Here is a 13411-nt window from a genome sequence, read left to right on the forward strand (position 1 = left end):
GTGAGATGGACACGAGGAACATCAAAGAGTGATCTGTGCCTTGTGTTATGGTCATGTGTTCTGTTGACTCAGAGTTAAGTGTTCTATGTATGTAATAGGTGCAGTAATAAGTATGAATGTTTTGTATGGTGAATAGGTTTAGTGTATTGAATATTGGTGGACTATAGTGAGAATTTGTTATCTCTAACTGCAGCCTTTTGTTGGGTAATTAGTGGTCTGAGATGGTTACTTGTTGTTGAGCCCCATGCACAAATTCCCCAGGACTTTTATAACATCCATACAGTTGCAATGAGTGGTACAACTGAACAATAAGGCACCTGGCTTTTCTGTGGGGTCTAATGAGTGTAACCCTATTTTTCTATACATTCTTTAAATACAAGCCATTTTTAGGAATGTAACTAGAGTGGACCCCGGATTACGTCGTCACTGGAACAAGTAATATTCAAAATAAGTAGCGTTTTTTCATCAAAATATTGGCTCGGTAACGGGACACTCCACATACAGCCAGTGTGCCATTGTTTACCAGCAAATGAGGACAATCCCACATGTTCATATGATACATTTTGTATTATTCCATTCTTTTTAGTGCGTGTACCTGCTAAATAAGCCACCATGGGCCCAAAGAAAGCTTCTAGTGCCAACCCTTTGGTAAAGAGGGCGAGGAACACTATAGAATTCAAGAAAGAGATCATTGCAAAATATGAAAATGGAGTGGTTGTCGCCGAGCTGGCCAGGTTGTATAAAACCTCATACAACCATCTCTTTATCCTGGCCAACAAAAAGGAAATCAAGGAAGTTGTTGTTGCAAAAGGTGCAAATATGCTTACAAAACAGAGATCGTAAATACTGGAAAATGTGGAGACTGTTGCTGATGTGGATCAACAAGAAACAATTATCAGGAGATAGTGTTATGCAGTCAATTAAATAACAAAAAAAGGCACAATAACATGACTGGAACGACACACAAATAACCCGCACATAAAAGAGAAGCTTACGACGACGTTTCGGTCCGACTTGGACCATTGACAGTCACACTAACCAGAAGTGGAGCAGGACGGCTATATATAGGCAGGAAGAGGTGGAAGAAGAAGAAGAAGAAGAAGAAGAAGAAGAAGAAGAAGAAGAAGAAGAAGAAGAAGAAGAAGAAGAAGAAGAAGAAGAAGAAGAAGAAGAAGAAGAAGAAGAAGAAGAAGAAGAAGAAGAAGAAGAAGAAGAAGAAGAAGAAGAAGAAGAAGAAGAAGAAGAAGAAGAAGAAGAAGAAGAAGAAGAAGCAGAAGAAGCAGAAGAAGAAGCAGAAGAAGCAGAAGAAGCAGAAGAAGAAGAAGAAGAAGAAGAAGAAGAAGAAGAAGAAGCAGCAGCAGCAGCAGCAGCAGCAGCAGCAGCAGCAGCAGCAGCAGCAGCAGCAGCAGCAGCAGCAGCAGCAGCAGCAGCAGCAGCAGCAGCAGCAGCAGCAGCAGCAGCAGCAGCAGCAGCAGCAGCAGCAGCAGCAGCAGCAGCAGCAGCAGCAGCAGCAGCAGCAGCAGCAGCAGCAGCAGCAGCAGCAGCAGCAGCAGCAGCAGCAGCAGCAGCAGCAGCAGCAGCAGCAGCAGCAGCAGCAGCAGCAGCAGCAGCAGCAGCAGCAGCAGCAGCAGCAGCAGCAGCAGCAGCAGCAGCAGCAGCAGCAGCAGCAGCAGCAGCAGCAGCAGCAGCAGCAGCAGCAGCAGCAGCAGCAGCAGCAGCAGCAGCAGCAGCAGCAGCAGCAGCAGCAGCAGCAGCAGCAGCAGCAGCAGCAGCAGCAGCAGCAGCAGCAGCAGCAGCAGCAGCAGCAGCAGCAGCAGCAGCAGCAGCAGCAGCAGCAGCAGCAGCAGCAGCAGCAGCAGCAGCAGCAGCAGCAGCAGCAGCAGCAGCAGCAGCAGCAGCAGCAGCAGCAGCAGCAGCAGCAGCAGCAGCAGCAGCAGCAGCAGCAGCAGCAGCAGCAGCAGCAGCAGCAGCAGCAGCAGCAGCAGCAGCAGCAGCAGCAGCAGCAGCAGCAGCAGCAGCAGCAGCAGCAGCAGCAGCAGCAGCAGCAGCAGCAGCAGCAGCAGCAGCAGCAGCAGCAGCAGCAGCAGCAGCAGCAGCAGCAGCAGCAGCAGCAGCAGCAAGAATGGTATATAATACAGACAAGATGAAATTAAGACATGCGCAACACCCGGGCATCCCTATCATAGACGTTTCACCATCCAGCCAGCCACTGGATGGCGAAACGTCCACAACAAAGACAACCAGACCCCGCACATATGTCTTAATTTCATCAGTAGTAATAGTAGTAGTAGTAGTAATAGTAGAAGAGGTAGTGGTAGTGGTAGAAGTGGGAAATAAGGAGGACGAGCCTTCTTCATTTATTTCCCACTTCCCCTTTCACGCACCTCTGCGCTTGCTCTCCCTCAGTGGGCACCTAGCTCTCTTGCAGTGCTCCCCTTTGTATTTGACTGGCTCGTCCTCCTTATTTCCCACTTCTACCACTACCTCTTCTACTACTACTACAACTACTGATGAAATTAAGACATGTGCGGCATCTGGTTGTCTTTGTTGTGGACGTTTCGCCATCCAGTGGCTGGCTGGATGGCGAAACGTCTACGATAGGGATGCCCAGGTGTTGCGCATGTGTCTTAATTTCATCTTGTCGGTATTATATACCATTCTTGTACTACTACTACTACTACCACCACCTCTTCCTGCCTATATATAGCCGTCCTGCTCCACTTCTGGTTGGCCGGGCCACCACTTGGAAAAGGCCCGGGCCGGGAGAATACCGGCTAATCTTTAACTAACACTTCTGGTTAGTGTGACTTTGTCAATGGTCCAAGTCGGACCGAAACGTCGTCCTAAGCTTCTCTCTTTTATGTGCGGGTTATTTGTGTATCAGTCAATTAAACATGTGAAAAGGCAGGCAGTTGCATGATGATCTCAAAGAAAATGCCTGGAACTAGTGCTGATATTGATGAATGTAAGGCCAGCAAAGGCTGGTTTGAGGGCTTTAAAAATCAAAGTGGCATACACAGTGTAATAAGGCATGGCGAGTCTGCCAGTTCTGACAAAAAAGCAGCTGAAAAATATGTTCAGGACTTCAAGAGGTACATAGAGGCTGAAAAATTCAAACGCCAAGTGTTCAATTGTGACAAAACAGGCCTGTTTTGGAAGAAAATGCCAAAGAGGACATACATTACTCAGGAGGAAAAGGCACTCCCAGGACACAAGCCTATGAAAGATAGGCTAACTCTCATGTTTTGTAGTAATGATAGTGGGGATTTCAAAATGAAGCCTTTACTGGTTTATCACTCTGAAAATCCCATTGTTCAAGAAAAACATTGTCATCAAGAGTAAATTGTGTGTGATGTGAAAGGCATGGGTCACGAGGGACATTTTCCTTGATTGGTTCCATGGAGTGTTTGGCCCCAGTGTGAAAAAATACCTCCTGGAAAATAAATTAGAACTCAAGTGCCTCCTGGTAATGGACAATGCTCCTACTCATCCTCCAGACTTGGAAGAGCAAAGGGTGCAGGAGTTTCATTTCATCAAAGTGAAGTTATTGCCCCCTAATACTACTACTATCCTCCAGCCCATGGACCAGCAGGTCATTTCAAATTTCAAAAAGCTGTACACCAAAGCAGTGTTTCAAAAGTGCTTTGAAGTGACCTCAGACACTGAACTGACCCTAAGAGAGTTCTGGAAAAATCACTTCAGTATCTTCAGTTGCATAAACCTTATAGGTAAAGCTTGGGAGAGAGTGACTTGCAGGACTTGGAACTCTGCTTGGAGAAAGCTGTGGCCACAATGTGTACAAGAGGGATTTTGAAGGGTTTGGGGGCTGACCCTGAGGAGCCTATGCCAGTTGTGAAATCTATTGTGGCATTGGGAAATTCCAAGGGGTTGGATGTGAGTTTGGAGGATATGGAAGAGTTGGTGGAGGACCACAATGAAGAGCTAACCACTACAGAGCTGCAAGACCTACATCTGCAGCAGCAACAGACCACAGCTCATAAAATTGCTTCAGAGGAGGAAGAGAGAAGGAGGAAGGTGCCTTCTTCAAAGATTAAAGACATTTGTACAATATGGACAAAGGTGCAAACATTTATGGATGAACATCACCCTGACAAAGCTGTTGCAGGCCGTGTTGGTAACACATACAATAACAATATTGTGTCCCATTTTAGGGAAGTTTTAAAGAAACGCCAGAAACAGACCTCTCTGGAACACTTTTTTTGAACGACAGGGGTCCAGAGACTCAAGCTGGTCCTAGTGGCATTAAAAAACAAAGAAGGGAAGTAACCCCAGAAAAGGACTTGGTACTTGAAGTCCTTATGGAGGGGGATTCCCCTTCCAAACAATAGTACACCTCCATGCTCTTGCCTCCTCCCATCTCATCACTCATCAATAAGTCTTCAATAAAGTTAAGTGTCATTTTAGTAATGTTTTATTCTGCATGTCTCATTGTTTTCTGTGTAGGGAAATGTATATTTTATGTAAAAAAAATAATTTTTTTAATACTTTTGGGTGTTGGGAATGGATTAATTGGATTTCCATTATTTCTTATGGGGAAAATTAATTCGGAATTAGTCAGAATTAGGTTTAGTCACTTTTTTTTTTATTTATTTACAATTTGAGCACACATACAGAGGTACAAAAAAATGCAGATAAGAGCAGCATGCCAAAGCCACTTATACTATGCATAGCATTACGGGCTGGCTTAAAATTAACTTAAGATTAACTAAGCAATGATGAAATCAGTGATAAAACATTACTGTAAACAGATTACTATAAAGCACAAGTGAGTATTATAAAGACAGGTCATATGGTTGCATGCATTGTTGTACATTCAGTCGTATGGAGTATTCTGTTAGGTAGTGTATTTAAAAAATAATAAAGTTAGATTGGGTTTTAGGTTTAACATTTATGTGATATAATTGTGAGAAACATTTAAGATATACAATTTATAAGGTTCAGTTATTCAGTATTTATTTGGTTTTGGGTGAGTAAGTGATCTTTGAGAAGAGACTTGAATTTATGAACAGGTAGTGTTTCTTTTATATTTACAGGTAATGAATTCCAGATTTTAGGGCCTTTTGTGTGCATTGAGTTTTTGCATAGCGAGAGATGGACACGAGGAACATCAAAGAGTGATCTGTGCCTTGTGTTATGGTCATGTGTTCTGTTGAGGTTGGCAAGGAGATGTTTGAGGGGAGGGTTAATATCAGAGTTAAGTGTTCTATGTATGTAATAAGTGCAATAATAAGTATGGATGTTTTGTATGGTGAGTAGGTTGAGTGTTTTGAATATTGGTGGAGTGTGCTGCCTGTAGTGAGAATTTGTTATCATTCTGACTGCAGCCTTTTGTTGGGTAATTAGTGGTCTGAGATAGTTAATTGTTGTTGAGCCCCATGCACAAATTCCATAGGTGAGATAGGGGTAAATAAGAGAGTGATAAAGGGCCAGAAGGGCTGACTGTGGAACATAGTACCGTATCTTCGATAGTATGCCTACAGTCTTGGAAATTTTCTTAGAAATTTTTTGTATATGTGTATGAAATTTGAGTCTATTATCAAAGTGGATTCCTAAGAATTTTCCCTCTGTTAGCTTTGTGATAGGTGATCCGTTTATCATTATGTTAAGAGGGACATCTGTAGCTCTGTTACCAAACTGAATGAAGTAGGTTTTGTCAATGTTTAGTGTAAGTTTGTTAGTCCTCATCCAGGTAGATATTTTCTGTAATTCGGTGTTTACAGTATTGGCTAGCGTGACTGGGCTCGGGTGAGAGAAGACGTATGTAGTGTCATCTGCAAAAAGTGAGGGTTTGAGTAATTGCGAAGCATTTGGTAGGTCATTTATGTATAGGAGAAAGAGAAGAGGGCCAAGGACACTTCCCTGTGGGACACCAACTGCAATTGGTTGTGCAGAAGAGTTTGCCCCCATTTGCATACACATATTGGCTTCTGTTGCTGAGGTATGACTTGAGGTAATCGAGGGAGTGCCCTCTAATACCATAGTGTGCCAATTTTACGTGGAGCAAGTCATGGTCAACTGTATCAAAAGCTTTACGTAAGTCAATGAAGATCCCCAGTGGGACTTCTTTTTTCTCTATTGCAGTGTATATATGTTCTAGCATGTGTATGATAGCATCATTAGTATTTTTATTAGGCCTGAATCCAAATTGGCAGGGGTTGAGAATGTTATGGGAGATGAGGTAGGAGTAGATTCGTTTATGAATTAATTTTTCGAAGATTTTTGAGAGAGGGTGTAAGTTGGATATTGGCCTATAGTTATTCAACTCTGTTTGGTCTCCTCCTTTGTGGATCGGGGTGACCCTTGCTATTTTGAGAACTGTAGGGAAGGTGGAGGATTCAATGGATTTGTTAAAGAGTGTTGCAATGATTGGTGATAGTACTTGTGACACTTTTTTGTATATAAAGGATGGTAAGGTATTTAAATCTCCTGCCTTGTTTTTAGTGCGTTGATAATAAGGGAGACTTATGGGTTAGTCGGAGCTAGGAACAGTGTGTTCGGGTAGTTGCCAGTGAGGTAGTCATTTGGTGGGGTATCTGAGCTTGGGATTTTATTGGCAAGGTTTTGTCCTATAGTGGAGAAGAAATCATTGAGTGTTTGCTGTTTCTGTTGGTGGGAGTTGGGGTTCATCTGATTTTGCTAATTTTATTTCGCTATTTCGTGATATCTTTTTTGTTCCCAGAATTTCTGATAGGGTTTTCCAGGTCTTTTTTATATCACCTCGTAAGTTGGATAATCTGTTCTCATAATGCAATTTTTTTGCCCTTCTTATCAGGCTGGTTAGGATTGACGAGTAACGTTTTGTTTGGTCTCTGGTTATGTGACCCATTCTGTACTGTTTTTCATATTGGTGTTTTGTATTTATGGATTTGAGAATGCTGGGTGTTAGCCAGGGACTGTTCAGTCTCTTAGCTGTCATCTGTTTAGTTTTTTTAGGGCAGTGCTTGTTATAAAGGTATTGGGTCTTTTTTAGAAAATTATTAAAACATTCGTCAATATCTGTATAGCTTTCTAGCTCAGTGTGCCAGTCAATGTTTGTTACTGCTGTTGTGAAGTTATTAATGGCTGCCTCATTGTGAAGTCTGAAGGTGACTTTAGTAGTGTCTTGGGGTATTTTACCAAGAGTTGTTATGAGGAAAGTAGGGTAGTGGTCTGTGGTATTATCTGTAATTATGCCTGATTTTAAAGGGGATATGGTGTTGGTCCAGATGTGGTCAAGTAGGGAAACACTAGTCTCTAACTCTTGTAGGTTTTGTTACTGTTGGTAGCAACATGCAGTTACTCATTGTGTTTGTGAATTCAGTAACGTGTGGGTCCTGGTCTTGCAGGAGATTGAATGGATTAATTAAGAAAACCAGGGGTCCACTGTACTGTATTATGTCAGTCAACTGTAAACACAAATTTTCTTTCTTTGGGTATTGGGTATATGGTACACGAGATGCAATTTTGGGGAGTTTACAATTTTTGTATAATCAGAAAGGTCAACAATTATCTATCAAATTATTGACCATTCTCTCAAACCTTTTTATGTACTTGTTATTGCTGTTGGTAATTCATTATCAAAAAACTGTGTATTCAGTAAAACCCCCCTTATTAACTTGCATCACACAGTACTTTAGCACCTGCTATAAATAACAAGACAGCTTCTTGACAATTTTCACTGTAAAGATACTGGTATACAGGACAACTGTAAAAAAAAAAATTAGATTTAGGTGGTTTTACTAGCATAATAATATTGGGCAGCAATTTTTTTAAGTAAAATAAGGAGAGTTGAAAATTCCTAGGAGGATAATATTCAACAAAGGATTCTCTAGGGTCTGCAAGCTATATTTTCTTATGGTTAGATGAACTCATAGGCCATTGAAGGTAGTGATCTCTCTATCAGCTTCAAATAATTTTCAACCCCAAGCCATTTTAAACCTTGTACAGTATTAGTCTTTACCTTAGCTCCTCTAAACCCTTTGACGTAAGATAAGATTTTCTTTGGATTTTTAGCCCCAGAGGGTTAGCCACCCAGAATAACCCAAGAAAGTCAGTGCGTCATCAAGGATTGGGTCTTATTTCCATTGGGGTCCTCAGTCTTGTCCCCCAGGATGTGACCCACACCAGTCAACTAACACCCAGGTATACCTATTTGCTGCTAGGTGAACATGATAACAGGTTTGAGGAAACACGTCAAAATGTTTCCTCCCCTCTGTATTCATGCTCCAAAATTCTAGCGGCTTCAAATCAAGCGGGAGAAAAAGTTGGTAGGCCCACATGTGAGGTCTGTGTGGTCAGTGTGCACAGTATAAAATAAAATCTTGCAGCATGCAGTGCATAATGAGAAAAAACCTCCAACCGTGTTTTTGGATTAAAATGCCAACTTTGAGGTGTATTTTCATGTAGTATTTATGGTTTTATTCTCATTTTCTTCATCTCATTTGATAGAAGATATATTACAGAAATAGAGATGATTTTGATTGGTTTCACGATGTAAAGGACCTTGAAATTGAGCTCAAAGTAGTGGAAATGTTCGATTTTTGCCAATGTTCAAGAGTAAACAAAAGACGTCATTGTCTAGTAAGTGTCCAACTAGCCATTCTAATACACAGTCACAAATGGGTTGACATTATTTATACAATTATTACAATAATGGAGTAGTCTGTATAACAGTAAATCTTCTATTTTTTGTGTGAATAAAAATTCAAAATAGAAAGCAAGAGTAATATAAGAGGGGCCTGGAGACATGACTGATGAACAGAGAAAATGTTATTTTATTGCCAGGAATGTCTGCACTGTTTATTCTGGACCCTATTTTGAAATTGGCATATTTTTTAATGTGCATGAAATTGCCAAACTGCCAATTTCTGACCACTTTTATTGGGTAGTTGAAATTGGTAAATGGGCAGTTTCTTGTACTCAATCGATAGAACAAATGGAGTTCTAAAGATATAGCTATGAGTTTGGTCGACTGGAACAATGCAATTGGCCGAAAATAGAGCTCAAAGTGCGCAAAATCGCTGATGTGTAAACATCACTGAGATCGCTAACTTCGTGAGAGTGTAATTCCACAAGTTTTCTATAAAATTTCGTATTTTTGGTGTCATTAACACTGGGAAAAGATTCTCTATCATTTCATAAGATTTGTTTTGTTCCTGAAAATTCTGTGACACAGACACCTTAGGATTTGGGGTCGCGAGAGTTAAAGGGTTAAAATACATCAAATAAAATTACTTGAACAAACAATATTTCTTTGTCAAAATATTCAGAATATTAAATTTATTAAGAGTTTAAAACCCATACAGGTAGTGAACACAAGATTTTGAGCATTCTTTATGCTAGTATAATGGGTTATTCTGTAGATGAATATTTACACATTACACATTAATATTATTACTATTCTTTCTTTAATGTTAACACCAACTGGCAGTTTCAATTCTCACCTTAAAAAATCTTGTACATTATACTTCAAATTTAGTTCTACCCTGAATGATGTAGTACACTGTAAAGAAAGTGCCTTCACAAAATTATATTTTCAAACTCATGCCAAATGTATTGCATTTTATGAAGAAAAACAGTAATATACAATAAAAAATAGATATAAATAATATAATAAAAATTATGACACTGACCAACAAGAAATTTTCATCAGATATAATTAATGGTGGGCTAAGTAGTTCATGTACACATTTCCAGTTGAACGGTTTTTGCTAAATTATGATTAAGATAATAATCACTGAAATTTGATTGGCCTCATCACAAAAACTAGATATGTTTAGTATTAGTATTGCAGCTGGGTCACTCAGCCTACATTATAATCATTATATACAGGCCATGTCCCACTAAAGTAGAGAGGAATTTAGTGCAGACCAAACAATTGGTAAAGTCTTACCAAGCTTTTCAACACTGGATAAGTCTCCACCCAGAGCAAAACATTATATATATATAAAAAATTGCTATGCACCAAATAATGTTGCACCATACTTAACAACAATACCAATCATCCAAAATACTGTACATATTCCAAATCCATGGTGTGGAGAGGCATTCACTTGGTACTGTAATAGAAGCAATTCTAAAGTATGGAGAACATGAAAGACTACATTATAAAAGAAATAAAGAGGTTATTAAAGAATGTAAAGGCTAAAACTTAAACTAAAGTTTTTGTCTTACAGAGTAGTAGTAACAGCAGGCAAGTCATCTGGTACAGAGGTCAGGTCACGTCCTGAGCAGTCAACCCGGGTTCCTTCACAGTGGCACTGGCTTGGGCATAACTCAACTTCATTGCATCGACCATTGTATTTGGCCCTCAATTCGTTTGTACCTGCATTAAAAGGACGAAGGAAAAGTAAAAATCAAATATCTGACCTGACCTTCATTTGTGATGTTTGTCTTAGAACATTTTTTGTAACTAGTATCTGCTTTATATAGTAGGCAATAAATTGGATAACTCTTTCATTATTACATAAAGTTTGGTCCTTACTTATCTGAGTCCTACTTCTATATTGAAAAAATTTAAGAAACCCAAGTTTGTTTACTGTTTACCTGGAGATGGTTTCGGAGGTCAAAGCCCCCACAGCCCGGTCTGAGACTGTACCTACATACTTGTCATAAATTTTGAGAGTTTTTACACCCTCCATGGTCAGTTTGGAGACAAGGTTCACTGTAGACTACCTGATCAACCTGACTGTTGCTGCCAGCAGCACACAGTTTTGAAACAATACATTTAAAGTTCAATGCTGACAACACTATATAAACAAATCAGTAAACATGCTTTATACAAATACAGTAGGGACCTGCTTTACGGCGTTTCACCTTACTGCATTCCGCTAATACAGCGATGTCAAATTATGACCAAAATTTGCTATATGGCAAGCGGTCTTTCAAATACAGCACACCCCACCCAGTTTGTTTACACCCTCCATGACCACATGTATTATGTCTGGAAACTTTCCAAAATTTCAAGTGTTTTACAGTTATTGCATATTTTATATGTACTCTGATAATTATACTTATGTGTACCTATACCTAAATATACTTACACACTGTGCTGGTGTGCAGGTACACATTTAAATCACTAAGAGTCTCTCTACTCATGATGCCAATAGTACTTAATAATCATCACTCTTGGGCATATTAAATGTCTAATTTTACATTAATATACACATTTTCATTAATCCCTCTGACATTTTCCTCAAAATTATATAAGAAACATGTTACATAGCATATAAACATGATACACACACTCACAGAATAAAAATTGACGTAAATATGAGATTTGTTTACAAAGCGGCTGTGTAGGTAGTTATTATTATTATTATTATCACACTGGCCGATTCCCACCAAGGCAGGGTGGCCCGAAAAAGAAAAACTTACACCATCATTCACTCCATCACTGTCTTGCCAGAAGGGTGCTTTACACTACAGTAGGTAGTGTCAGAAGAATTACATTTTCTCTAGTCAAACACTGGGGGATAACTGTAGAAATATATTCCTTTCGTATGCCTTCACTCTATACATAGCAATTCACGACCCTTGTGGGTTTAGTGCTTTTTTATTATGATGATAATATCATCATCATCTTCATTCACTCAAAAAATGGCATTGCATGAGAATGGGAGTGTTGCTGTTTGTTTATTCTGTACTAACTTGTACACAATATAAGAGTATTTGTATTGTGAGGCAATTAGTATTATAATAAAAAAATATTGCGAGGTAAAAGTTTTACAAACTCTTACAAACATACATGAATGAGCTAAAAGTACACACATTAATACGCATTTATTTTGCTTGACAAAGTGATCGCCCACTAACTGTTCATTTGTGTTCTTACATTGTCTGAACGATCTCGTTCTCTCTCTCGTTTACTCTTTCGTTAACTAGTTAGCTGTGATAAAAAGAGGAGTTTTAGCCTCTTGCTTTAAGTGCCAAGTTAGAGGATGATGGTGTGCCATTCTGATTTTATTCAATAAACACCCTGCCACTCACCTCTCACACATTAATATTAATATTTTAAGGTAAGTAATAAGTGTACTCTGTGTGTATCTTAACTTTTATTGTGTTTTTAATGCCTATTTCTATTGCTAACTTAACATAAGTTAGTGTAAACTTGTTGTCTGGCATTTACTGCATATTTTATATATGCTCTGATAATGCTTGTGGACCTGTGTGGTAGCCAGGTGGAGGGACAACATTACATTTTCTCTGGTCAGGTACCAGAGAAAACGTGTATGAATCTGCGTTTGGCCCAGCCACTCCCCCACTCCGCTTTTGGTTTCAATTTTCGGCATGAATAATTCATTACTTCTCCCTTCGTTTATGATGGCATCTAAAGGTAGTTGTTAGAAATTATTAAATTCAGTGAACAAGGTATGTCGATGCCAATAATATGGCTCTGGGCCACAGTGTAGGTAGCCGGTAAGAGTAGCCCAGGCGGGCTACACCTACCGGCTACCAACACTTACTTCCTACAAATAAATACTACTCACCTCTCTTCCTACATTAAGACTACACATATTTTAAGGTAAATAATGAGTGTACTGTATGTGTATTTTAACTCTCTGGGCTGTTTTAAATATTGTATATTAAGTATGAGACAGGGAGCGAGGGCTACCTACACCTGACTTCCTACAAATAAGTACTACTCACCTCTCACCCTACATTAGGATTACAAATACTTTTAAGATAAGTAATAAGTGTACTGTGTATGTATTTTACTTTGTGTTTTTAATGCCTAGTTCTATTACTAAATATAATTTAGTGTAAACTTGTTGTCTGGCATTTATAAATGGAAAAAATGGCGTTCTGCTTTTCGGCGATAGCCTGGAACCTAACCCACTGCATAAGTGGGGCCCTAGTGTACTAGAAAATAATTAATATAAACAGTCATCCCTCATTTATCCAAGATATGGGCCACAAGAATCATTATGCAAAAAATTATGTTAAACAGATCTAATTTTTGAACAAGATTCCATGTTATAACCTGAGATGCAGACCAGGATGATAATTTCCTGAATGTAATACAAGATTTTTATGTTAAACAAATCTAATTTTACCATGAAAGTCCGTATTATTACTCGAGATGGGGACTGGAATGATAATATTCCACTGCTACAGCTACAGCAGTAGCTGCTATTACATATGCTGTTGCTACTAATGCTGCAGCTTCTGCTGCTACTGAAGCTACTATTGTTGCTAGTGAATTTTTTATATGATTTGAAGTTGCTGCTGCTGCTGCAGGATGGGGGAGGGATGAGTGGGGGAAGGTGCATGACACTGCTCCTCTCAGATTTAACTCCATTACACCCAGGGTTTGACCAATTATTGGTTACACCTAACTGGTCTTGCTAACAGTCACTGATCAAGGCAATGCTGATGTTCCCCATACACTATGTATGCTGGCAAGTGTGTA

General features: G+C 39.5%; 1 protein-coding gene across 1 annotated transcript in view; it reads right to left on the minus strand.

The window, feature by feature from the left end:
* The window catches only part of LOC128696874 (protein slit), a gene marked incomplete in the record, with an annotated part of 659908 nt that overhangs the window by 185340 nt on the left and 461157 nt on the right, over positions 1-13411 (minus strand). Inside the window, 1 exon segment of the mRNA XM_070096038.1 lies at positions 10174-10324. Within this exon segment, the coding sequence (XP_069952139.1) occupies positions 10174-10324 (151 nt within the window).

The sequence above is a fragment of the Cherax quadricarinatus genome, chromosome 52 (genome assembly GCF_038502225.1).
Source record: "Cherax quadricarinatus isolate ZL_2023a chromosome 52, ASM3850222v1, whole genome shotgun sequence".
Taxonomy (NCBI): domain Eukaryota; kingdom Metazoa; phylum Arthropoda; class Malacostraca; order Decapoda; family Parastacidae; genus Cherax; species Cherax quadricarinatus.